At 42.2% G+C, this 27754-nt stretch overlaps 2 protein-coding genes across 5 annotated transcripts in view; both read left to right on the top strand.

Moving 5' to 3' along the window:
- The first annotated feature begins 1 nt into the window (after position 1).
- LOC121550247 (cell division cycle protein 27 homolog) lies at positions 2–22207 on the top strand. 2 transcript variants are annotated; one of them, XM_041862419.2, is made up of 19 exons: positions 2–227; positions 1600–1675; positions 3813–3960; positions 4240–4365; positions 5319–5416; positions 5688–5857; positions 7971–8182; positions 9881–9992; positions 10219–10337; positions 10657–10756; positions 12885–13089; positions 13392–13564; positions 13786–13938; positions 14170–14378; positions 18829–18946; positions 19178–19306; positions 19443–19517; positions 20018–20180; positions 20560–22207. In XM_041862419.2, the coding sequence occupies exons 1-19, from the start codon at positions 201–203 to the stop codon at positions 20646–20648; spliced, it is 2502 nt and encodes an 833-aa protein (XP_041718353.1). In that variant the 5' UTR covers positions 2–200; the 3' UTR covers positions 20649–22207. The 2 variants fall into 2 exon arrangements, with proteins under 2 accessions (XP_041718353.1, XP_041718354.1); XM_041862420.2 differs by having other exon boundaries at positions 3–227; positions 20563–22207.
- A 2414-nt stretch (positions 22208–24621) lies between these two features.
- LOC121550937 (KAT8 regulatory NSL complex subunit 1-like) overlaps positions 24622–27754 on the top strand; it is an 85162-nt gene continuing 82029 nt past the window's right edge. For 2 of the 3 annotated variants that reach the window (XM_041863394.2, XM_041863391.2), the window contains exon 1: positions 24622–24739. The gene's annotated coding sequence lies outside the window, so the exon portion shown is untranslated. Of the gene's footprint in view, positions 24740–26780; positions 27221–27754 lie in introns of those variants that run through there. The other variant, XM_041863393.2, reaches the window with a different exon arrangement.

Raw genomic sequence — 27754 nt, 5'->3', positions numbered from 1 at the left:
TCCGCTAGTCTTCGATTCTATTCGTAAACTGATATGTTCGCATCGGTTTCGGATATTTTCGGGAGCTTTCGGCATGGTCGGTAACGGTCGTTGTGTTCAAATCTTCAGATATACTTCTGGCCTGGATACTGAACTAAGAAAGCAACTGAAGAAAGAGGGAAACAAAAAACAGTGGACGAGAGAAGGAGCCTGACAACGGAATGACGGTGCTGCAGGAACCTGTTCAGGTAACGAAGTCGTTTGTTATACCAAGAAGAGAAATGTCACATGCAGGACAAGCGGAATGTATTGTGGCCTGCCCTGTTCCCTCCCTACCAGAAAGATCCACTACTGCTACACCGAGGCCTGAAAACAAATGGCTTGGCCTAGCCAGTTAACGTTAGCATTGCTTCGTTGTCAAAATCGGTAAACTAGTGCCTGTTATTCAATATATACCACACAGGAGTATTCTTTTAGAACTGCCACTGTCAGCTACCAGCCAGGTATCCGAAATTAGATAGCGGTAGGTGCCAGGTAGCTAGTTGCTCAGTTACTAGCCATATTTAGCTAGCTAGCTACGTTAACTAGCTAGTTATGGAGCCTCAACGTTTGTTTTGAATTATCTTGTTAATGTTAGCAAACTAGATTAGATGGTTTGACTAACATAATTTGCTAATTACTAGACTATGGCAGTAAATTGAGTGTTATTTCAGATAACCTTATCTAAATTAACTAATTTAGGTAAGTTAGTTAGCTAAACATTACAGCTGATCAGATTGCTGATGGTTGACATTATTTCGATGTCATTTCTCTGCAGCATAACATTAGCTAACGCTAAAGTCGTTAGCAGCTAAGTTAGCTAACTAGCATATCGTCCGAGGTAAGTTACTTCAGGTTGTAAATGGGGATTTTGACAGCTGAATTGAAAATATTGAAAACCACTGGCTAGCTAACTACTCAGTACTAGCTAGCTACATGGATAACTACTGTCTGCATTGTCATTGCGTTTGTTGAACATTTGATGCAGCTAGCCACTTGCCAGCTACCGTAACCATGAAAATCATCAGATCTGACGTTGCATAGCCAAGTAACGTTACCTCAACTAACATAGCCAAGTACCTCAATTTGAGTTAAGGTACTTAGCTAGACGTTACATTGCTAAATTATCCTATGGCCACAGATGTTGGTATTGATATCGAACGATGAAATAACGTTAGCTAAGTGTTTGACACTTGCCACGAAACACTGGAATTCGACTAAGCCCTAGACCATTTTTATTGTAATTTTTTTTCACTGAAGAAGATAGCATTGCCTGCCCGTCGAATGTAGTTGGCTAATGGTTGGTTGTTGTGTCAACATTTCATAGACATCTAGCTAACAGCCAGCCATAAAATGGAGTAGTCAGCTATAATAAGCTGCAAACTTTGTATTCAAATAATGTGTTATCAACGCATGTGCTTATTGACTGACTAGGCCATTGATTATTAGTGAGTTGTAAAGCTTGCTGTCAGAGCGACAACCAGATCAGACAATCGCTGTAGGCTGTGACAATAGAGATGCAGATAGGGGAAATGGGAGACATGACATCATGTATGCGTTTGTTTGTCTCCCTGTGTCTAGGCTGCTGTTTGGCATGCACTAAACCACTATGCCTACCGAGATGCCGTGTTCCTGGCCGAGAGACTCTATGCTGAAGGTAATGAAATCTATCGCTCTTGTTTTGAGAAGATCTTGTCCATGCTGCAGCAAAGCTGAGCTCTTCCTCCTTCAGCTTACTGTGCTGACAACTGTACAGTTCCACCTGACTGCTTTAATCCACACAAATACTCCTGAAAGGTTTTGACATGATGGTGGCATGTGGGTCCTGACACATGCAAAACAGGTTTTAGAAGACATTGTCATTTCTTATAGAATAGCCTGTAGGCTGCTGTTGCTTTAATGTGGAATGCAAAACACTGCAGTGGACTATTAGGCTATAGCGTAGATGTGAGTCGATCAAAATAACACATCAAGTATGAACCTTGGTCACATGCCAAAAGGAATCTAATGCTGTCAGTGTACGTCTGAAAATGTCGGAGCCAAATGAATAACATTTATATTTATACCTCCTAGTCGTCTGGGAATGAGATTGTGTGTGTGTCAGGGTATGTATCTGTATGTACAGTTGAAGTCGGAAGTTTACATACACTTAGGTTGCAGTCATTAAAACTTGTTTTTCAACCACTCCACAAATTTCTTGTTAACAAACTATAGTTTTGACAAGTCGGTTAGGACATATACTTTGTGCATGACACAAGTAATTTTTCCAACAATTGTTTACAGACAGATTATTTCACTTATAATTCACTGTATCACAATTCCAGTGGGTCAGAAGTTTACATACACTAAGTTGACTGTGCCTTTAAACAGCTTGGGAAATTCCAGAAAATTATGTCATGGCTTTAGAAGCTTCTGATAGGCTAATTGACATCATTTGAGTCAATTGGAGGTGTACCTGTGGATGTATTTCAAGGCCTCTTTGCTTGACATCATGGGAAAATCAAAAGAAATCAGCCAAGACCTCAGAAACACAATTGTAGACCTCCACAAGTCTGGTTCATCCTTGGGAGCAATTTCCAAACGCCTGAAGGTACCACGTTCATCTGTACAAACAATAGTACGCAAGTATAAACACCATGGGACCACGCAGCCGTCATACCGCTCAGGAAGGAGATGCGTTCTGTCTCCTAGAGATGAACGTACTTTGGTGCGAAAAGTGCAAATCAATCCCAGAACAACAGCAAAGGACCTTGTGAAGATGCTGGAGGAAACAGGTACAAAAGTATCTATATCCACAGTAAAACGAGTCCTATATCGACATATCCTGAAAGGCCGCTCAGCAAGGAAGAAGCCACTGCTCCAAAACCGCCATTAAAAGTCCAGACTATGGTTTGCAACTGCACATGGGGACAAAGATTGTACTTTTTGGAGAAATGTCCTCTGGTCTGATGAAACAAAAATAGAACTGTTTGGCAATAATGACCATCATTATGTTTGGATGAAAAAGAGGGTGGCTTGCAAGCTGAAGGACACCATCCCAACCGTGAAGCACGGGGGTGGCAGCATCATGCTGTGGGGGTGCTTTGCTGCAGGAGGGACTGGTGCACTTCACAAAATAGATAGCATCATGAGGAAGGAAAATGATGTGGATATATTGAAGCAACATCTCAAGATATCAGTCAGGAAGTTAAAGCTTGGTCGCAAATGGGTCTTCCAAATGGACAATGACCCCAAGCATACTTCCAAAGTTGTGGCAAAATGGCTTAAGGACAACAAAGTCAAGGTATTGGAGTGGCCATCACAAAGTCCTGACCTCAATCCTATAGAAAATGTGTGGGCAGAACTGAAAAAGCGTGTGCCAGCAAGGAGGCCTACAAACCTGACTCAGTTACACCAGCTGTCAGGAGGAATGGGCCAAAATTCACCCAACTTATTGTGGGAAGCTTGTGGAAGGCTACCTGAAACGTTTGACCCAAGTTAAACAATTTAAAGGCAATGCTACCAAATACTAATTGAGTATATGTAAACTTCTGACCCACTGGGAATGTGATGAAAGAAATAACAGCTGAAATGAATCATTCTCTGTACTATTATTCTGACATTTCACTTTCTTAAAATAGTGGTGATCCTAACTGCCCTAAGACAGGGAATTTGTACTAGGATTAAGTGTCAGGAATTTTGAAAAACTGAGTTTAAATGTATTTGGCTAAGGTGTATGTAAACTTCCGACTTCAACTGTATGTTCATTTAAGTGCAAATTCATTATTTGGATGCATCTCTTATCCTCCTCACAGTGCATTCGGAGGAGGCCCTCTTTCTGTTAGCCACATGCTACTATCGTTCGGGAAAGGCCTACAAGGCATACCGCCTTCTCAAGGGACACAGCTGCACAACGCCACAATGCAAATACCTCCTTGCCAAGTGCTGTGTGGAACTGAGCAAGTAAGGATGTTATTTTGTTTCTGATGTTTTAGTCCTCATAGTTATGACTTTGTGCATGCTTTGAATCCAGAGTGCCACCATATTATGTTCTTGGCCATGCTGCGTACTGCAGCCAAGTGGATTTAGGGTCGTACTCTTCTGTCACGCAAGAATTGAATACAATATTTCCTCAAACAAGGATTAAAGAGGGCCAGTCCGAGGACAAGAGGCCTGGATAGCTCCCCTCCTCTTTGACCCCCGTATGCTCACATCAGTGGTCCGGTCCTCTTCTCTTCCCAGGCTTGCAGAGGGAGAGCAGATCCTGACAGGGGGGGTCCTGAACAAACAGAAGAGCCAGGAGGACATTGTCACAGAGTTTGGAGACTCTGCCTGTTTCACATTGTCCCTGTTGGGGCAAATCTATTGGTAGGATAACCGTGTTCATTACTTCATTGTTGACCAATCTAAAGCATGTTCGGGGAACGTTTTCAATTGAGAGCTGATTGCTTGTGTGCTAGCTATCACATAGCAATACCTAATGTTTTACTATGCAACTGGAGTATATCATTGCTAATTGATTATTGTACGTGGTTTGAGTGATAGACATTGTACCTTAGTGAAGAGGGTTGGGCGTAGCAGTGCCTTGATGTTTGTTTGTCGAGATGGACACGTTTATTGTATCCTGAAGGAAACCTTGTTAATTCAGCTTCCCATGGTGTTGCTAATGAAATAAAGGGAGCAGAAATTGAGAATTGGAGAGGAGGCATGTCTGTGAATGATATTTGAATGTTACCTTTGTCAATTAAAATGGACAATTTGAATGCAGCAAGCGGCCGCAGCAGGATGTGTCCCTTTCTACAGAGATACCGTATTTAGAACATGATGTAAGCTCAGCCAGTGGGCTAGAATGTCCGAGCATTTAATGATCACTTAGTCATGAACATCATGTCACAGTTTAGACGTGCATGAACCACAATCAAAATGCTGTTGTCTCAATTTCAAAGGTGTAACCATCTCAGAAATCAGACTCCAAACAACAACGTGGTATGCTGATATATTTCACATTGCTGTTGCATTATTACTGTGTGATGTCAGGAAAACCAATGTAGCGGTTAAGCAAAGGTAATTGGTCTGGTATCTAACATGTGACCGTAATACAACCATAAATGCCCAGTGAGTGGTTGCTTCCTCTTTATAAATGAGATTTGAGGTATAGGAGCAAGCTAATCCTGGCAAAGATATTAGCTGGAATGTTCTAAATTAGATTAACGTGACCGGGTGCAATGTGTTTTGTTGTGTGATTGCACGTACGCGGCTGTCACCCACACGCATCACTCAATATCGAGAATATCATTTTCTTCTTTCGTCTGTCTGTGCAGCAAAACGGATCGTCTGGCCAAAGGTTCGGAATGTTATCAGAAGAGCCTGAGCATGAATCCTTTCCTGTGGTCTCCCTTTGAGTCCCTCTGTCAGATCGGTGAGTCAATCAATCAGCTAGGGTGTGTGGGTAGGGTAGTTAGTTATATAATGCATGTTAAGATGATAGAGTATAATATGTATTTGCATGAACAATAGAGTTTGATTCACTTGTCATAGTAAGACAAAAAGGAGAAACTTCACACTGGTCCTAATCCCATGCATGATGGCAGAACCAAATCTAATTCCCTGACCAGTGCTCAGGTTCAAATCCACTCTCAATTCCCTCTCCCTGTTCTTAAACTGATTGTATTAACTTGTATCTTTGTCAGGCGATCGTCCGGACCCGGAGCAGATCTTCAGACTGACGTCCCTGCAGTGCTTCAGCGGCGGGAGTGGAGCCCCTCCCCTGCTCCCCATCAGCCCCGCCCACACGCCAAGCCACAACATGCCCCACCGCCAGGTGGACACGGTGCTCATGGAGACGCCCCAGGACACCTTAGTACGTCCCTTCAACTCCCCCTGTCCATTTAAACCCAGTATTCCTATCATTCATATTTTTCTACAGCCAGGTTTGGCTCTCTTTACAATGATGGCTTGCATTGCATTGTCTTGGTACCAAGATGAAAGAGTGTTTGACCTGGTGTTTATTTATAAGTATGAAAATGTATGCACTCACTAACTGTAAGTCGCTCTGGATAAGAGTGTCTGCTAAATGACTAAAATGTCAAAATGTGTTTGGTCAGGGGTTGGGACTGTGGAAGAATGTGATCTGTGAACACTAGGGGTGTAACGGTATTCTTACTGGGGACATCGGTTCGGTCTGCACTGTGAACCCAAATTAATACATTATATATAAAAATAACACTAGTAAGCTATTCCTTTAAAACAACTAGAGCCTATGTGCACGTTGTAATCCAAATTCTAATCTTAATTGGCGCATTTCAAATGATCATTTTGTAAGGAGCAGTCGGGAACTAGTTCTGTACGATGGTGAGTGGTGGGGTTGATAAACCAGAATTTGAGGATACTCCATCGTTTAAATATCCAGTTTGGGAACATTTTGGCTTCCCAGTAGAAGCAAAAATGTATTGAACGTAGAAGGAAATCAACTAAAAGTATTGAATTTATTAGAACATTAATTTGCCCAAGATGATGGTAAGACGTGAACAAAATACATAAGTCATTCGTATTTTCCTTCAACTTTCTGAGGAGGCAACGGCGCGGGAATGCCCCTGTCTGTGTGTGTGTGTGCGTTTGTCTGCCACTATGTAACCGTTAGTGATGATGCTAATGACAACAGTCATGGTAGATGGAAAGTCTTTCCCAAAAACCTTCTCAATGAAATGTTAACTACAAAGTAGTCTATGCATACCTGGCAGAATGATATCATGATTATTTGCATCAATCCAGTGGTAATTTGTTCAGCATAATCTGCAATCATGTGTGCTACAGAATCACCGCTAACCAAGCAACTCTTGCTGGTGCACACCTAAATTAAAGTTTATCTACACCCAAAATGTTTAATTTCTTAGATTTTTCCCAGACCTCATTGTCCCCTGATGTGGTTTAAGCATTGTTGTGGACCTCCATTTATTTATTTTTGTGTTTTACCCCCTTTTTCTCCCCAATTTCGATCTTGTCTCATCGCTGCAACTCTCCAACGGGCTCGGGAGGCAAAGGTCGGGTCATGCTTCCTCCGAAACATGACCCGCCAAACCGCGCTGCTTAACACCCGCCCGCTTAACCCGGAAGCCAGCCGCAACAATGTGTCGGAGGAAACACCGTTCACCTGACAACCGAGGTCAGCCTACAGGCGCCCGGCCCGCCACAAGGAGTCGCTAGAACGCGATGAGCCTAATAAAGCCCCCCCCCCCGACCAAACCCCCCTCTAACCTGGACGAGGCTGGGCCAATTGTGCGCCACCCTATGGGACTCCCGATCACGGCCAGTTGTGATACAGCCCGGGATCGAACCCGGTCTGTAGTGACGCCTCTAGCACTGCGATGCAGTGCCTTAGACGCCTGCGCCATTCGGGAGGCACCAGGGCCTCCAATTTTTGAGCGTGAACCTGAAAAACGGGACAAATCTGAAACCTGGAAAAACAAAATGGAACCAGGCAAAAAATAAAACAGATTTTATAGGGCCATACATTATATGGCTCATGATCTAGTGGTCCTCTGTAGCTCAGCTGGTAGAGCACGGCGCTTGTAACGCCAAGGTAGTGGGTTCGATCCCCGGGACCACCCATACACAAAAAAAAAATGTATGCACGCATGACTGTAAGTCGCTTTGGATAAAAGCGTCTGCTAAATGGCATATTATTATTATTATTATCTATTCCCGGGTTAGTTTGACATCTTTTGCCAACACTAAAATTATCTACAGTAACGTTTGGCATTTTATTTTCCCGCTGTACCGAAACCGAACCGTGACCCAAAACCGCAATATGTACCGAACCGTGGGTTTGGTGAACCGTTACACCCCTAGTGAACACTTTATGATAAATAGCACTTCACAAGCAAAGACCTAATAATCTGTCTATCCAAATGCCTATCCAAATGTGCACAGAATAACTGACAACCGCTGTCTCGTTCCCTTTTCCTCCCCTGTAGGAATTAAACAGACTGAACCTGGAGTCTTCCAACTCCAAGTACTCATCTCTGAACACAGACTCCACTATGTCCTACATCGACTCATCCGTCATCTCCCCGGACACCGTAGGGCCTCTGGGGACAGGCGGCTCCCTGCTATCCAAACAAGTGCAGAACAAACCCAAGAGTGGGCGCAGTCTACTGGGGGGAGCACTCAGCCCCCTCACACCCAGGTACTGGTGGTCTCACTCCCTACACACACATATGAGATGTTTTTTCTCAGTAGAGGCTCTATTACATGTTGGGCTGTTTTATCATAAGTGGATAGATAACGCGTGCCTGTGTCAATCTGCCCTAGAAGTGTCGTATGGCACTGTATTTTGAGTGTGGCGTGTATTCCCTATGTGTTGAGGCACTCCCATTTTTCCCTTTTCGACTACGTTTACAGTGTCATTATGTAGGGTGTCCACCCACTCTGCCGAGAGTGGGTAAAAACGCGCTTTGGTGATGCAATTTCAATTCCTTATGTTATAAAATACATTTTACCAAGACAAATGTTTATTCATGTTCTTAATCTTTCAGTGGGGTCTTTCTCTAACACATCAACATTATATCAAAAAAGTTCCATTTCGTAACCTAATACATCCGTTAATAAGCATTAAGCTCTGACATAGCGGTGCAGGTTTCTCGTAACAACTTTTGAGGATTTAGCATTTTGTGGGTGTCTTCAAAGTTGTTTTCCGTGGGTCGCAAAAAGCTAAATTAGCATGACAAGAGCTGGATTAAATGTAAAAGGCTTTGAAGAGAAAAACGCTCAATGCTCTGTTGACATTTCACAGAGATACGTTTGTTTTTGTGAGAAATCTTCTAAAAAGAACAGGAATTTCGCATTAATATAAAAAGCATATACTAAAATATGAAAGCACTACATATCATGTCTCAATCTATATCTATCTTACCTCTATATTGTTTTATGTCCTCTGGATTTGAGAAGAAAGATTTTTAATTAAAGTAATTAATATGCCATTTAGCAGACGCTTTTATCCAAAGCGACTTACAGTCATGCGTGCATACATTTTTGTGTATGGGTGGTCCCGGGGATCGAACCCACTACCTTGGCGTTACAAGCGCCGTGCTCTACCAGCTGAGCTACAGAGGACGATGAGTTCAACTGTGAGCCTGCCAGTTTGCCTTAATTCTCGCACAGCATCCAGCCTAGCTGACGCAATGCTATTTTCCTGTATTTTGACCACTTTTCTTCTCTGGCCTCCATTGATTTAGTCACCCTAATTTTGGCAATCCTACAAGGGTGAAAACTCCAATAACTTTTGAATGAATTATGATAGAGACATGATATTTGGAGCATTGGTTTCCTTAGAAGGTTATCTGCCCAATTTGTTATTTTATCCATTGGTCAAAATATGCGTTTTTGATTGGACACCCTACATTATGGAGGCATATGAATTGGCATTCTGCTCAGAACATTATTCTATTATCAGCGATCACTCCGCTAGTAATTTGTCCATGGCTTTGAAAATTGTAGTCAAGTAACATTATCTAGGCTATATTTTGATATTGTGCACCTGGCTGCAGTACATACTGCTCTCTCATTCATTCATCCTCCAGCTCCATTGTCCACTAGCCTGTAATTAGGGAGACTGTAATGATAATTGGCTTCAGAGGACGCCTTGATTACTGCTTTCCAGATTTTGTCCTCTACGACGGCTTTGTTCTGTGTGGGCTTCTCTACCTGCGTTACAGGCTGCTCTGGTAGTGAGTGGTACTGTAACTGGATGTAAATGGCCTCCATGGGGACTTCTTGATGATGGGCTAAATTTTACAGAGCTGAATAAGTCAACAATGTATATGATGAGATGATGATTGATGATTATTTTTATACTGAGAATCCGTTTGAATCCTCTTATTCCCAGTTTTGGAATCTTGCCCCTGGAGCCCAGCCCAGGGGACCCCTTGTATCTGCAGAACTACTCTCACAGTGGCTCGGGGATGGATCTGCCCCCTCCCGGAGTCCCACCAAAGAAGGTACGCTATAATGAAGCCAACACGCCAAACACTATGTGGCTCTCCTATTTGGAGTGTTGATCGAAGAGCAACATACTGTGTGTAAAAATCGATCTATGCACGCTTAATAGAAAACAATTCAACTTCAGAGGAGATTCCTTTCATTTCAGTGACGGATTGAACAAAGCAGAAGGTCAAATATGTTTTGTTGGACATTTTTGAATAGCTTGTTCCCACTTTTCCACAGTCTGTAGCGAGAATCAGTCAGGCGGGGACGAAGTCGGTGTTTGCACAGAGTGGTAACAGCAGGGAGGTCATCCCTGTCCCTTTCAACCAGACTCAGACCACTGCCCCCCCACAGACCAGGTATGTGCTCATTACCAGGCCCATATGGACCCATGTTTACACAAAGGAAATGCAGAGATGTTGCCAAAAAAGACAGCTGTCCTCACATTACTTTTTTATTTTCAGTGAGAATTCATGCAGGGTGAAATTGTGTAAATGTTATATGAAATCGGGATCCATACTTGTTTTGAGTCAAGTGTTGTGCTTTAAACTTGAAACATTGCAGCATTTTTGCATGGTAAAAATGTCACTCATGGTGTTGGTGTTCTGTGCTAATGGTTGTCTAAGTATGAAGACCTGATGACCATTGTTCTGCTCTGTTTGTCTGTGCCTACTGTAGTACTACGCCTCAAGTGCTGAGCCCCACCATCGCTGCTCCCCCCAACGTGCAGCCCAGGCGGAGCTCCAGACTCTTCACCAGTGCCAGCTCTACTGCCAAGGTAACATACAGTGGGGAGAACAAGTATTTGATACACTGCCGATTTTGCAGGTTTTCCTACTTACAAAGCATGTAGAGGTCTGTAATTTTTATCATAGGTACACTTCCACTGTGAGAGACGGAATCTAAAACAAAAATCCAGAAAATCACATTGTATGATTAAGTAATTAATTTGCATTTTATTGCATGACATAAGTATTTGATCACCTACCAACCAATAAGAATTCTGTCTCTCACAGACCTGTTAGTTTTTCTTTAAGAAGCCCTCCTGTTCTCCACTCATTACCTGTATTAACTGCACCTGTTTGAACTCGTTACCTGTATAAAAGACACCTGTCCACACACTCAATCAAACAGACTCCAACCTCTCCACAATGGCCAACACCAGAGAGCTGTGTAAGGACATCAGGGATAAAATTGTAGACCTGCACAAGGCTGGGATGGGCTACAGGACAATAGGCAAGCAGCTTGGTGAGAAGGCAACAACTGTTGGCGCAATTATTAGAAAATGGAAGAAGTTCAAGATGACGGTCAATCACCCTCGGTCTGGGGTTCCATGCAAGTTCTCACCTTGTGGGGCATCAATGATCATGAGGAAGGTGAGGGATCAGCCCAGAACTACAGGGCAGGACCTGGTCAATGACCTGAAGAGAGCTGGGACCACAGTCTCAAAGAAAACCATTAGTAACACACTACGCCGTCATGGATTAAAATCCTGCAGCGCACGCAAGGTCCCCCTGCTCAAGCCAGCGCATGTCCAGGCCCGTCTGAAGTTTGCCATCTGGACGATCTAGAGGAGGAATGGGAGAAGGTCATGTGGTCTGATGAGACAAAAATAGAGCTTTTTGGTCTAAACTCCACTCGCTGTGTTTGGAGGAAGAAGAAGGATGAGTACAACCCCAAGAACACCATCCCAACCGTGAAGCATGGAGGTGGAAACATCATTCTTTGGGGATGCTTTTCTGCTAAGGGAACAGGACGACTGCACCGTATTGAGGGGAGGATGGATGGGGCCATGTATCGCGAGATCTTGGCCAATAACCTCCTTCCCTCAGTAAGAGCATTGAAGATGGGTCGTGGCTGGGTCTTCCAGCATGACAACGACCCGAAACACACACAGCCAGGGCAACAAAGGAGTGGCTCCGTAAGAAGCATCTCAAGGTTCTGGAGTGGCCTAGCCAGTCTCCAGACCTGAACCCAATAGAAAATCTTTGGAGGGAGCTGAAAGTCCGTATTGCCCAGCGACAGCCCCAAAACCTGAAGGATCTGGAGAAGGCCAAAATCCCTGCTGCAGTGTGTGCAAACCTGGTCAAGACCTACAGGAAACGTATGATCTCTGTATTTGCAAACAAAGGTTTCTGTACCAAATATTAAGTTCTGCTTTTTTGATGTATCAAATACTTATGTCATGCAATAAAATGCTAATTAATTACTTAAAAATCATACAATGTGATTTTCTGGATTTTTGTTTTAGATTCCGTCTCTCACAGTTGAAGTGTACCTAAATTACAGACCTCTACATGCTTTGTAAGTAGGAAAACATGCAAAATCGGCAGTGTATCAAATACTTGTTCTCCCCACTGTAGCAGAGACTCCTTGGGAATTTGACATTTTTTTATTCAAAATGCATCATCATGATGATATGGCAAGTGACACTTTGCTTCTTGAAAGTCCAATATCTTGAAAACTTGACTGCTGATATACAAAACATTATGGGACTGTATCAACAGTGGACTAATGAAACAAATACCAAAAGATCGTTTGAGTGGATTTTTCCTTTAAACATATAACCAAATACTGGTATTGAGATGGACAGTAGGATTTGTGGTGCATCTTCTTAACCAGGAAAACAAAAACATACATTTGCTCTCAAGTCTAGCATTTAAGTAGTGTGATGATATTTATGAGCAGAGATTGCATTTTATATGTATTATTTTGTTTCTTAATAGAATAGAGGTTGGCACAAAACAGACTGGCAGTGGGCTGTGCTGCTGAGATTCTTGGCAAATATGTTATTTTTCCTAGTAATCAGTTCCAAATATCAAAAGCGAGGGGGGGGCAGACATGTTTCTGACGTCAGCAGAGGTCTTTGAGATGCTAAACACAAACAAACATGCATTCCTCAACAGGAGAACAGCAAGAAGCTGAAAATGAAGTTCCCCACCAAAATCCCCAACCGGAAGACCAAGTCAAAAATGGGCAAGGGAGGCATCACCCAATCCAACCTGAACGAGAGCATTGAGATCCTCAAGCTGGACTCGTCCATGACAGAGGGGAAAGTCAGTATGGGCTCTCCTCAGTTCCAGGCCTTCAGTCTGCAGAAGGCTGCTGCAGGTGAACTGGGACACTGTTAGAATGAACTCTCACACATTGACTTTCAATGAGTCTTCTTTACCTGACCATATTAAGATGTTGAGCTGAGCTGTAGGGATACACTGCCATTTTAAAAACAAATTATGTCAAAGTAATGCAGTAGTTTTGACACTTTTTCTTTGTTGAGTTGCTGTTATAATAGTCTTATTAGCCACCTTGTCATACTTTAGCTATGACTAACAGAAACAAAACGGAACAATGTCCTTATATAGATGCCATCACAAGTCCTTATCTCCAACCCCTCTTTTCCCTCTGTGTTCCAGATGGCCTGATGATGCTGATGCGAGACATCGGCCGGGGGTACCTGGCCCTCTGCTCCTACAACTGTAAAGAGGCCATCAGCATCCTGAGCCAGCTGCCCTCCCATCACTACAACACAGGGTGGGTCCTGGGACAGATCGGCAGGGCCCACTTTGAGCTGGCCGAATACATGCAGGTAAGGGAGGGCCTTTTGCTAGGTTCACCTTTCACACTTAAAACAGGGATTGTGGGCATCTGAAGCTAGATGTACTCCTGTCCTTACTACAATTTCACAGGGTTAAGACTGTCAAATGGATGCAAAGAGTGGACGATGGCTGTGTATGGTGGCTTTTGCTACTTCTCAATGGCTCGATTAGAAACTTTTCTCACTCTTCGCCTCCTGTCCCCTCCCTGCAGGCGGAGAGGATCTTCTCGGAGGTGAGGCGCATCGAGAGCTACCGGGTGGAGGGCATGGAGATTTACTCCACCACCCTGTGGCACTTGCAGAAGGACGTGGCCCTGTCGGCCCTGTCCAAAGACCTCACCGACATGGACAAGAATTCACCAGAGGTACGTAGTTAACTAACACAGACTGGGACAAACAGTTGCATGTACCGTAACCACGTCTAGTCAATTGAGACTTTTTTGGGGGAAATGCTTACAAGTGATTCTGTCTTGGAGTATGGTTGCCTTAATCTAAAAGATCCATCTTTTTGTTTCTTCTGCTCCTATTTCTATCATCACCCTTTTCTCTCCTCTTCTATTCCCTCCCTCCTCAACTCTCTCTTTTTGTCCCCTTAGGCATGGTGTGTGGCTGGCAACTGTTTCAGTCTGCAGAGGGAGCATGACATAGCCATTAAGTTCTTCCAGCGTGCCATCCAGGTGAACCCGGGATTTGCCTATGCCTACACGCTGCTAGGCCACGAGTTTGTCCTCACAGAGGAGCTGGAGAAGGCTCTGGCTTGCTTCCGTAACGCCATCAGAGTCAACACACGCCACTACAATGCCTGGTGAGTTAGTGCACAACCTTGGAGTGATAGTGGATGTGACAGAATCTGAATTACAATCGTAATAGATGTGAAATGCTATGTTATTATATTACCATACTATTTTATTTTATTACCTCTGTGTTGTAGTACTCCAGTCCGGTCTCGGTCTTGAGAGTCTTGTCTCTGTGTCGGATACATTTGTACTCGGTCTTGAATCGGTCTCGGACAGTGAGGACTCGTAATTTCTTCCCGAGACCAGCGGAGTAAAAAAACTCATAATTATCAGCTTCCATTCAGTCAGCGCATAAAACCGCTTCACCAGGCCAAATAAACTTAGCAGGACCCTGTCTTTCAAAGATAATTTGTAAAAATCCAAATAACTTACAACTTCAGTTGTAAAGGGTTTAAACACTGTTTCCCATGCTTGTTCAATTAACCATTAACAATTAATGAACATGCATCTGTGGAATGGTCGTTAAGACACTAACAGCTTACAGTCGGTAGGCAATTAAGGTCACAGTTATGAAAACTTAAGACACTAAAGAGGCCTTTCTACTGACTCCAAAAAAACACCAAAAGAAAGATGCCCAGGATCCCTGCTCATCTGCGTGAACGTGCCTTAGGCATGCTGCAAGGAGGCATGAAGACTGCAGATGTGGCCAGGGCAATAAATTGCAATGTCCAAACTCTGAGACGCTTAAGACAGCGCTACAGGACGGACAGCTGATCGTCCTCCCAGTGGCAGACCACGTGTAACAACACCTGCACAGGATCGGTACATCCAAAACTCACACCTGCGGGACAGGTAGAGGATGGCAACAAAAACTGCCCGAGTTACACCAGGAACGCACAATCCCTCCATCAGTGCTCAGACTGTCTGCAATAGGCTGAGAGAGGCTGGACTGAGGGCTTGTAGGCCTGTTGTAAGGCAGGTCCTGACCAGACATCACCGGCAACAACGTCGCCTATGGGCACAAACCCACCGTCGCTGGACCAGACAGGACTTGGAAAAAGTGCTCTTCACTGACGAGTCGCAGTTTTGTCTCACCAGGGGTGATGGTCGGATTTGCGTTTATTGTCGAAGGAATGAGCGTTACACCGAGGCCTGTACTCTGGAGCGGGATCGATTTGGAGGTGGAGGGTCCGTCATGGTCTGGGGCGGTGTGTCACAGCATCATCGGACTGAGCTTGTTGTCATTGCAGGCAATCTCAACGCTGTGCGTTACAGGGAAGACATCCTCCTCCCTCATGTGGTACCCTTCCTGCAGGCTCATCCTGACATGACCCTCCAGTATGACAATGCCACCAGCCATACTGCTCGTTCTGTGCGTGATTTCCTGCAAGACAGGAATGTCAGTGTTCTACCACGGCCAGCGAAGAGCCCGGATCTCAATCCCATTGAGCACGTCTGTTGGATCGGAGGGTGAGGGCTAGGGCCATTCCCCCCAGAAATGTCCGGGAACTTGCAGGTGCCTTGGTGGAAGAGTGGGGTAACATCTCACAGCAACAACTGGCAAATCTGGTGCAGTCCATGAGGAGATGATGCACTGCAGTACTTAATGCAGCTGGTGGCCACACCAGATAGTGACTGTTACTTTTGATTTTGACCCTCCCCCCCCCTTTGTTCAGGGACACATTATTCAATTTCTGTTAGTCACATGTCTGTGGAACTTGTTCAGTTTATGTCTCAGTTGTTGAATGTTGTTATGTTCATACAAATATTTACACATGTTAAGTTTGCTGAAAATAAACACAGTTGACAGTGAGAGGACGTTTCTTTTTTTGCTGATTTTTATATACACTCCTTTCTTGAAACATTAATATCTTAACAGCCTTTATATCTATTATAGACATGTTTGTGCAGAGGCGAACTTATAGGCATTCCGTGTGTGACAGGTTCGTGACTCTGAAAGGACAGCAACCATAATACCAGCGCACTCATGTAGGAGAGTGTACTTTTTGTAAACACAAAGGGCTAGTGGTGTAGTGGAGGGTATAGGCAGGTATAAACCCTATACCCTGTTTTTCACACAGGGTGCCTTTTCTTCACTGGGCGGGCCGTTTCAGGATGCATGGTTTCAGTTTCAATTACTCAATATTCTGGATAAAAACGGATGAATGTAACTAAAGTTGGGAATGTCAATACAATCAAACTAACAAGGGCAATGATCACAAGTCAGTCATAACGTGGCTAATAGGCCATCTATTTATGTAGCAAGCTAAAAACATGGAGCTAACGCTACCTAGGTAGTTAGCAGGATGTCATGACATTGGAGGAGTGGGTGAGTGACTGACTTTTCCCCCCTCATATCATTTTTCGGTGGCTATACACAGCTAGAGATGCAGGTGTCATTTGGTTAGCTAGCAATAACTTGAAACGACTGTTATACAGTTAGCATATCTCTTGCGTTCGCAAATTCACTCTGGCTATCTACTCTGATTTCAGAGCACTCGCGTCTGATTGTGCCAGAGCGCAGGACAACTGATGAATTTACGAACACGCAACACCTGCTGAATATGACCGGTGTCAGTAAACGTAGGCAAAAAAAGTAATAGTTAGTCAAGAACGCTCTAGATAACATGTAAACAGCTAACCAGCTCTGCTACGGTGAGTAAAAGGGTCAGAGTGAGGTGTTCTCTCATTTGTGTCTGGAAGCAGCTAGCTAGCCAACTTTAGCCAGTTAGCTTGGTTGGGACAAGCATGCATGGGCAGGCAAGCTGCAGAAGGTGAGGAGGCTACAATTCCCCATTGTTTAGCTGAAAAAGTTTGAGTGTTTATCTAATATTCCTTCGTTAGATTTTAGCTCCTCTTGCTCTGGCTAGCATTAGTTGTTGATGTGCATAACTGAGGGAGAGAGAGCCTACCTTTTCATGGTTGTTTGATAAATAGAAATGTAAAGTTCCCAAATGTAAGAGGACTACCATGGCGTTTACATATTTGCAGAAATCCATTCAGGTGTATTTTGTGGCTTTTGGCGAATGCGTTCTAATGATCTAAAGTCGCGCTATTGCAACTGCCTGTAAACACACAGTCCAGTTCAAAGTGAATTATGGCAGGCCCGTGTGGCAAATGGCTTGTTTGTATAAAGGTCTATTGTAGCTCTGATTGGCTATAGCGCACCGGTCTGTGTAGACTCCGGTCCTGGACAAGACAGATGTTTTTATCCGGCTTTATTTACTGCACTGACTAGTCATTGTACAAACGCAAGGCCACTTTCCCACTCTATATTGCTATAGAATTTTCACAAATGCCTTAGTATACGTAATTCCTACATTTATGAAAATGACCATATCTAAGTGGTCATTCTTCCTGGGATGTATATGAACTGTTTTTTTTTAAATACGATTTCATGTTGCTAAAACGCTGTCAGTTCCACTTTAAATGGAACACTGTTTCACACACATTATTTTCAAAGATGGCTATCAACAGCAAGCGCACTGCAATATAAATCACAGTTCCACTCACCAGATGATGATCATTTGAAACTTCTTGTTGAAAGTTATTCTTGAAATAGAGAGAAGCTAACAAATTAACAACATTGTCTTTGATAACACCTGCTGCAGCCGCTGCAAACTACCCGACAACAAAGGCTAGCTAGCTAGACCGTGGGAAAACTACTGCTCGCTATTGCGCAGTGACCTGTTGGCCTTCAAGAAGGCAGCAGTTTCCATATGTTTTTGTAAAAACGGTCCCACTCATTAAGTCCAAATGTGATTGGTTGATTCCACTGTCACTCCAATGTTTTTCCCTATTACAGTTGAATGGCAGATGCCTTTATCTAGCTTCTGATGGCCTGGCGAATGGCTGACTTAGCTAGCTAGATGTATCTCCCCAGAGACCAGCAAAGAAATATCCTGATTGGATCTTTTTTTCTCTTCAGCGTTAACCCTTGCCTTACCAACAAAAACTGAAAAGATTAAGTCAGAACATCATTGAAAATAATGATATAATTATCATTATTATTATAGTCATTATTTTATCAATTCTTAGCCCTTCTCTGAAGGCGTAGAAGGCCCATTGTTCCCCACTGTGTTTGGGTTAGTAATAATTTGTAGAGTGGCTCTATTGTTCTGAAATTTGAACACAAATACTGGACATTTTGAACTCGAACAATCATGGTCTTGAATTGGACTCACATTATTCTGGTCTTGACTCAGTCTCGGACCCCTTGTCCCCCTCCTGGTCTCTGTCTTCACTTGGTCTCACCCCCCCCCCCCCTCCGGCCTTGGTCATGAATCGGTCTCGCTTTAGGTGGTCTCGAACACAACACTGTATTACCTGTATTATGTTATTATTTGACCTTATGTTATTATATGACCTTATAATGCAGATTAATAAGCAAAAGTCTCAATAAGGAATTCAAACAAATGTGTCATATTTTGATGTTATTGAATAATTTATGATTATGGGAGACGCTTGTTATCTCACTTTTCGCTCGTTCTCTCGTTCTCTCTCTCCCTCCATCTCCAGGTATGGCTTGGGGATGATCTACTACAAGCAGGAGAAGTTCAACCTGGCAGAGATTCACTTCAAGAAGGCACTTAGCATCAACCCTCAGAGCTCTGTGCTCCTCTGCCACATCGGAGTGGTGAGTGGCCACTACACTGTCTTTCAGCTCACTCAGTCTGTCAGGGCACTTCAAGACATTGCATGCTGATTTTTTTTTTTTACCATCTTTGTGTTAAATTATATGTATTATTATTGTTACTATTTTCATAGCCTGTAGCATTTTACATTTTGTTACTTGAGTTACATTTCTCCTATGTCCTTTATGGCACGCTAACTAACTCGCTCCATGTTTCCTGTTGTTTCCACACAGGTTCAGCATGCACTGAAGAAGTCTGACCATGCTTTGGAAACCCTGAATAGAGCAATCAACATAGACCCCAAGAACCCTCTATGCAAATTCCACAGGGCCTCCATCCTCTTTGCTAATGAAAAGTACAAGGTAGGTCCATATGGCATTTCATAAGCGACCACCGACTAACCTACTTTTCAGCAGAATTCCTCTTCCGTATTAATATTATCATTATTTTCTATTGGTTAAGTCTAATCAAAAAAGTATAATTGTGTTCCCTTTTCAGGCAGCTCTACAAGAGCTTGAAGAGCTTAAACAAATAGTGCCCAAAGAGTCCCTTGTTTACTTTTTAATAGGAAAGGTAAGCAAATGTAAACTTTATTTTCTTTGTGGGGATTAAGAGGAAAGGAGCAGAACATAAGTGAAGAATTTACTGTCACTTTGATACTCCTACTCAATAATAGACCACTTTACACTCACCTCTCAAATCTCATACAGTCTGACTTTGTGCAATGCACTAAATAGCTATGAGAGATTTATGACATCAAATGTTATTTGTCACATGCGCCGAATACAACAGGTATAGTGTAGACCTTACCGTGAAACGCTTACTTACGAGCCCTTCACCAACAATGAAGAGTTTTTAAAAAGTAATACAAATTTGCTAAATAAACTAAAGGAGAAATAGTAACACAATAAAATAACAATAACGAGGCTATATACAAGGGGTACCGGTAATGAGTCAATGTGCAGGGGTACAGGTTAGTTCACGTAATATGTACATGTAGTTAGGGGTAAAGTGACATATTTCCTAGTTGTCCTGCTCTAATCATATGCTTTCCTCCCTATTGCTCCCTTCAGGTGTATAAGAAGCTGGGCCAGACCCACTTGGCGTTGATGAACTTCTCCTGGGCCATGGACCTGGATCCCAAAGGAGCCAATAATCAGATCAAAGAGGCCATAGACAAGAGGTACCTCCCTGACGACGAGGAGCCTGTCACTGAGGACTACCCCTATGACTCAGGTACAACCACTGTGACTGCCATGACCGACTGATGCATGGCTATGACCATTTAGTTCCCTGTTAATGACGGCAATGACCTGTACATTTGTTATGAGTTGCAGCATCATTTATGAATGCAAAGTATTTGACAGCCTTACAATTAAACATTGAGTACTAGTAGTAATTAATTTTGAGTCAATACACTTCAGAATTTGAATAGTATATGTGAAACACTCCAGAAAGGTGTAGCCAAATGGCTTAACACTAAAGTACAGATTTTAGGGCGAGAATGCCAATATTGTCAGGCTTCTGTGTATTCATGTTACTTCAAGAAAGAAGCTGAAAAGTGTCAGACTGTCAGGAACCATGCTTTGACCTCTGACCTCCACCTTGTCCCCAGCAGCTGAGGTGGAGGAGTCGCAGGAGAGCAGTATGACCGACGCAGACGACGCGCAGCTCCACACCGCCGAGAGTGACGAGGTCCTGTAACCCCCCCCCCTGACCCTACCCCGACACCTCCTTTGGACTTAAAAACCATGCCAACCTGGAGCCAACCTCTGGACTCCAGTATTTAAAAAAGAGGAAGAAGAAGAAGAAAAAATAAAAGGAAAACAAACTGCTGCTAATACAGTACCTCCGATTCTTTTTTTTGTTCTTTTTCTTTTTTATATCATCTGCTATTTCTTGGTTTTGTTTTCTACCCCTCCTCCCACCACTACCATCCTCGTCCTTCTCCCGTCATGCCTTAGTCCTCACTGGCTTATCATTCTCGTCGGGTCCCGTGCAGCCATGTGTTTTTGGTTTGTTTTTCCTAGAATACCTCATCAGCACCACATCGCCCCATCAGTGCTGATTTTGAATGTCCCGCACCTCATCATTGAAAGACATCACATTCGCTTCTTTTAGGTTTGGAGCGCTGCGCTCATGCCCACGGAAGAAAAATAAACAAACATTAATGGAAGTCCCTGTCTTAATGTTTAGGTTTATGTACTTTTTATCAGCGTTACTCTGAATAAACACTTGTGTTATAGCCTGTAGCTCTTTGGTTCCTCTCTCCTGATTGATCCGTGAGTAAATGTATGGGAGAGGAATGAGGACAAGCACATTTCTCGCCTTTTCTCCGGGGCGTTGGGATGTCCAAGGTGTTCCAGCCATGGCTATGGCCCGGCGAGTTTCAGCTAAAGCAGACAGAGAATATCTCCCGACTAGAGATCTAGCAATGCCAGATGTCTCGATCACAGATAAATAAATAAAAGTGACATATTTAACCATGTTTGTTTCAGAAGTGCCTCTTATTGACACTGATGTGAAAAGCCAGTGGTTTGTCCAACCAGTCAACAAGATTCAATGTGCTGTTCTTTTGAGGTGATACATCATTAAATACTTCTAGAAACAAATGTGCTCAAATATGATAATCATCCACAGGTTTAGCCTGAGTGCCAGTCTGTTTGAGCTTTCATGCCAACTACTTGTCATTCATCGTCATGTCAAACATGTTTTGTCTTGACAATGACAGTAATGGAGTTGGAAAGAGCACAAACTGATCTGGGACCAGGTTACCACAGGTTGGTCCTCACTGACCACATTAATACAAGGTATGATGACGGGGATTAAATGCCCAGTTTCAATAGTTGGATGTATGTGATCCACTAGAATTAAATCACCCAAACAGCCAAATGTGTGTTTGGGGAATTTCGCATTGATTCTGTGTGTATGTATGCAATGTTTCTTGATGTGCTTCTTAACGTACAGTTGGGAAAGGCAAAAATCAATGCCACATTCAGAAATATTGCCCCATATCAAGGAGTTGAAATGCCTTTCCTAAAGTTCTGGTGCTTTTTTTTCCTAAGGCATAGTTTATGGATACGAGCAGCTTAAAATTTGACCTCTGCACAGCCAGGTCAAAATATTATGTTCTCATTTTGCAAGTGCGTCGGGGTCTTAATTTAAAATGTGTTCTGTCGTTGGGGATAATGTCTGTTCATGTATATATGTGCTATTCATTTTAAGGATATTTGAAATTATAGAATAAACTACTTTAAACATGTCTTCTATTTGATTGCCTTGTACTCCCCCCAAATGTGATAATGTCAGTAAATGTAAGACTTGATGGCTGCGTCTGCCTTTACAAACAACTGACAAGACATTGTGTTTTAGTAGATGCTGATCAGAGCAAATTGGCCAATGATTGGGGGACTGAACAACCGTTCATAGCCTAGTTATTACAAGCAAAACAGTTAAGTATGGATTTCTATCAAGTCTCTCATAATTAATTGCATTGAGAACACTAATGATTAGTTCATGATTTATAAGTGGGGGAAACCAAGATTGTTTCAGGACAGGAGATGAAGGAAGATAACTCTGCGGTTCAACAGCAGTGGGAGGATATTTCCATCATTGAGGACCTGGATCAGAGAAGAACTGGGATGAGCATCTGCTGTATCCGTGCCCTCACTGACATACCAGGACATTGCATCTGATGCGAGCATGAACTTGGAGCCAGTGTATGGAGGTTAGGAAGGTTATTTTAAGGTTAGTCTCTTCTCATGTAGAAGGACAGAAAGACCTCTGCAAGTGGGGCCTGACTTCCACTGACAATACAACTAGTCTGTTTGTCAGGTTTCAGGTCATCAACAACTGAGCCACTCCACATATGCTAGCACCATTACCTCTGGATAATGCAATTTTTAGTCCAGCTATGTAATATTCCACGCTACAGCAGCCGGAAGAAAAGCCCCTTCAAATGACTGATTCAAATGGATTTAATTGTTGTGACCCAGCATCGGCTTGTCAACACATCTAAACCCGTATTGGGTTGCTCAAAAAGCAAATAAACACCTTCGACGGTTCTCAGTGGCTATTCCTAGGTTCAAATTATGCTCCGTTTAGACAATTAAGGGGTTGAAATTTGGAGACTAAATACAAAGTAATTTGAGGCAAGTGATTTGGTGGAGACCGGGATAATTTGGTCAAATTGACGTTGAAGAGCAATTGGCTAACTCTTTAGTCTAACCAAATTATTTTATTTTAAAGTATTGCACTGTTATTGAGCTTGTATATTAATGACAACAACTGGTAAACTTCCATATTATTCACTTTCAACTGGACGCCCCATCCGTGCAGACTAGCAGATAAATAAGCCAATTACCAGCCCTGCATAACCAAATTGACGAATCACAGAGCTAGGCAGGCGGGTAATTCCGGTTCAAGACTGGTTGAGTTGTGCAGGTAAGTGAACATGAATTCTTCACTCTGTCATATTAAAACTGAGTTTATCTCAGGTAATTTTACAAAACGGATTATGTTAGAGGATAAAATGAATAGAGATGGGATTGATGTGTGTTATCTTGTATGTTATTGATTTATTTGATGATCCAATTTGAAATGCTAAGGTAAAACTGCTAACGTTACTGTGGGGTTGCAGTCAACAGGCCAAATAGTGTATCTAGCTAACGTTAGCTATCGTTCGTTGGGTGTCGTACAGTAGGCACACACACTTGCAAAATTATATACACTATATAGTAAAGAATAATTGTGATAACATTGTGAAATATTTACATTAGGATTTCCCACAGTAAGTCACAGTGCGTGATATTTTGTATGGTTAGCTACGTTTATAAAGTAGTAATAGATTTTAGCGCAGGGATTGCTAGCAAGCTATGCTAGCTGCTCGGTAGCTAACTTACTTAGCTAACTTACTAGCTATTATCTAGCCAACATAGTTGATTATGGGCTACAGCCCGTTTCAACGATAAAATCAGTCAAGGTAAGAGTATTGAGTCTCAAATGAATACACTTTATTCTTAATTTAGAAGACTGTGGAAGATTGTGCCCTAGTATAGTGTTACTGTAGCTGCACGTAAATAATCACCAAAATTCAACAAGATAATTTGCAGAATAATTTTTGAATAAGGCACAAGGTCATTCTATAAATATTTTATGACTGTCATATAGACTCAGAACAACACTTCTCTATAAATGGAAAAATAAATCACATAATGTTCAATACAAATAGTGTTTTTAGACATTCTTTGTAGTGGCCATACCAAGTAGGCCTATGTCAGTCTTATGATTTATAGGTATATTATTATGTATTATATATGATTGATTTATAATGCCATTTGTTTGTATGTACAGGTCCCTTGGACAAAGAACTGGAGGGATTACGTTGTGGAAGTGCATTCGGAAAGTATTCAGACCCCTACACTTTTTCCACATTTTGTTACATTACAGCTTTATTCTAAAATGTATTAAATTATTTTTTTCCCTCATCAATCTATACACACAATACCCCATAAAGACAAAGCGAAAACAGGTTTTTAGAAATGTTTCCAAATGTATTACAAAAAGTAATTGGGTATCTAAAAACCTGTTTTTGCTTTGTCATTATGCGGTATTGTGTGTAGATTGATGAGGGGGGGGAAACTATTTAATCCATTTTAGAATAAGGCCGTAACGTAACAAAATGTGGAAAAAGTTAAGGGGTCTGAATACTTTCCGAATGGACTGTACCTGGAAGACAACTGGATATTTTTCCGCTAAGGATGGATTTGGTGGGAGGCGAGCTTTGGGATTGCAAGGTATGTATACACAACACATGTGTTTCATGATACAGTATTGATAATGTAACATCACCATGCATAGAGCTATTACATGCACTGTGCTTGCTTTAATAACTTTGGACAGATTGCCAAAGTACATTGTTCCATAAATGACTATGGGATATTTCACTATAATCTGAAATTATGTATCACTATAATATTGTGTCACTGTCTGGCATAGCAACCTAAAGACTGTTTCAGAAATATGGTGTGGGAGTCAGATGCTGACAGGTGGAGGAGTGGTTTATCCAATATAGGGGGTGTTAACTCTACTAAAGACCACTAGATGGCGGAATGGCACATTAGTAGAGTGCAGCAGAATACAAAACAAGTGGAATATCAATGGCGGGGATCATAAGGCAGGGGATATGACATCCATATATAGATGTTGATTGTTGTCTGAAACCGCAAGCAGTTTTGTGTTTGCCTAATGAAAGGAACTGGATTTGTAAGGAATATAGTGAAGGACTCCAATTTGATTCTCCAAGAGATCACAGGACCATCCTTTGCCTGTATAGAGCTCGCCAGCTTGTAGTCTTAAAAACCGTAAATGAGTTACCTCTGGTTCATTCAGCCATTCCTATGGGGAAAGTATACGGTTTTGGGATAAATGCTGAAAATAAGGTCTGAGGTTGACACAGGCTTAGGAGATCTTATAAGTTTTGTTCTATGAGATAATATCAGTCAGTTAACATTACCGTTATTAATTTTTAAGCCTTTTATGTGCTTTATGTGATTTTTTAAATTACATAAATGCTTTAAAATTCACAAAAAGTTGATAAAGATTCTCATAGAACAAAACGTATAAGATCTCCTAAGCCTGTGTTTACCACAGACCTCATTTTCTGCATTTATCCAAAAACCCTACAAAACTAAATTCATTTTCCCATAGGCTTTGTCCAACTAACCATGGCGGAGTTAGTGCCTACAAAAAGACACCATTACTATTGCTCTCTGTTGGTTACAGTTACACACATAGCCTATCTATGTTTTTGGGCTTTGTTGAGAAAGCAGGGACACAGTTCAGGGGTGTATTCATTATGTATTCATTGTGGTCCTCTGAAGCTCAATTGGTAGAGCATGGCACTTGTAACGCCAGGGTAATGGGTTCGATCCCCGGGTCCACCCATACGTAAAAATGTATGCACACATGTAAGTCGCTTTGGATAAAAGCGTCTTCTAAATGGCATATTATTATTATTATATTATGTCTTGCAACGGAAACCGTTTACTGTTTAAGAACCAAATGGAAGCAAACAGAACGAAACAAAGAGGGACCTAACTGAATTTTTGGAGTAAACGTTTTACAACACCCATATATTTCCTCTAGGGGGGAATGGGGCACACTCTTTTCACGACACTTTGATACAAGGTGATTTTCGTAGCAGGTTAGGAGACCATTTTCCCTAACCCTTTTCCTAACCTTAACCTCAGTCTCCTAATCTGCAACTTTAATTATCCTAACCTGCTGCTTAAGTTCTCCTTACCTACTATGAAAAAGTAACTTCAGTATCGAATTGGTGTGAAAAGAGTGTTTCCCATAGGGTAATGCTTTGGTGCACATGCTATCATAACATTGCAGGGTAGTGTCATAGATATTTATAACTAACATTACATTTTAGTCATTTAGCAGAAACTCTTATCCAGAGCGACTTACAGCTAGTGAGTGCATACATCATTATTATTATTATTTTATTTATTTTTTCATACTGGCCCCCATGGGAAACACTAACCTGTGTCCTGTTATGATCCCATAGCCATTCACTTTCTCCAATCCTTCAGAACCACGTTTTGATTCGGGGTTAAAATGAAACTGGATCCATTCCGGCTACTGCGTGAAACGTAATAACTGCAAGTCACGATTTAATTGATCCATGACGGAAGAGACAGCAACCCAGTTTCAGTCATGTAGAAAATGGAACGCTTGACTTTGGCTCCCTCTAGCGGAGACAGGCTGAAGTTCCTCTAGTGGCGAGTATGTGGAATGTCTCTCGCCGCGGTTTTGCTCTCCGATTCTGTTTGTCAGACTTGAAATCCGAGGGAGAGGAGCGAGCCGCCATTTTCTATGTGACGCGCTCCCTAAAACGGCAACAATAAAAACGGATTAACGGGGAATATACATAAATAATTGTCGATAAAAGGTGTTGGGAAATATGACAAGACCAATTCGAATTGAATACGAATACAACCGCCTTTGAAATAAACTAGATTGAGCATCAATAATTGCACAGAGAGAAGAGAGCAAGCTGACTCGGTTCCTCAGCTACTCGTTGTTTCGCCCATTTCGTGATTCCGGGAGTAACACGGGGTTACCGAATTTGGAGCACACGAGACGGATTTTGTGAAGAGGCATTCTCGAATTATTTGTTTTTCCACATATTTTGTTCCCTTTATGAAATTACTATCAAAGTGCGGGATTTGTTTCTAAAAATTTCACCGGACTCGGCTCCTCATCACGTGGTAGGTTCCTCCTTTTTTCTTTGTTACTTTTAATTCCGTAGTAAAAAAAAAAGGAACTTTGAAACGTTGCAACATCATTTAGCCTTTAACTTGTTCGGTAACCTGCACACCGGTCATTTTCGCATTCATTGTAATGCACAACAAGTTTTTGTGTGATTTTTATGTTGCATAGCTGGGTATACCTTCCTTTGAAATCCAAGTTCTAGCTACAGACAGTGTAGGTAGGTTTGTTTTTCTTCTTTTACTGCGTTAGCTGTAGCTGAACGTTCTGCCAAGGTTACAACATTATAGTAATCTACAACTAGCCAGTCAAGATGAGCCATGATGTTCTTAAATTATGGGAGCGTGAGGGGGAAAATACAGCTGGCGAGACGTAATCATAAAACATTGATAATAGCATTTAACTGTACCAGCTACAATTGTGTCAATGTCAAGTGTGTCAATGAAGCTCTTGATTGAGTTTCTAAATTAGCCCAAGTCCGTCTACTGGCATACTGATATAATGTATTTAGACCGTCTAAAAATGTAGTTTGC

This window comes from Coregonus clupeaformis, chromosome 35, assembly GCF_020615455.1.
Source record: "Coregonus clupeaformis isolate EN_2021a chromosome 35, ASM2061545v1, whole genome shotgun sequence".
Lineage (NCBI taxonomy): Eukaryota > Metazoa > Chordata > Actinopteri > Salmoniformes > Salmonidae > Coregonus > Coregonus clupeaformis.
This window is presented reverse-complemented; position numbering and strand designations above follow the sequence as displayed.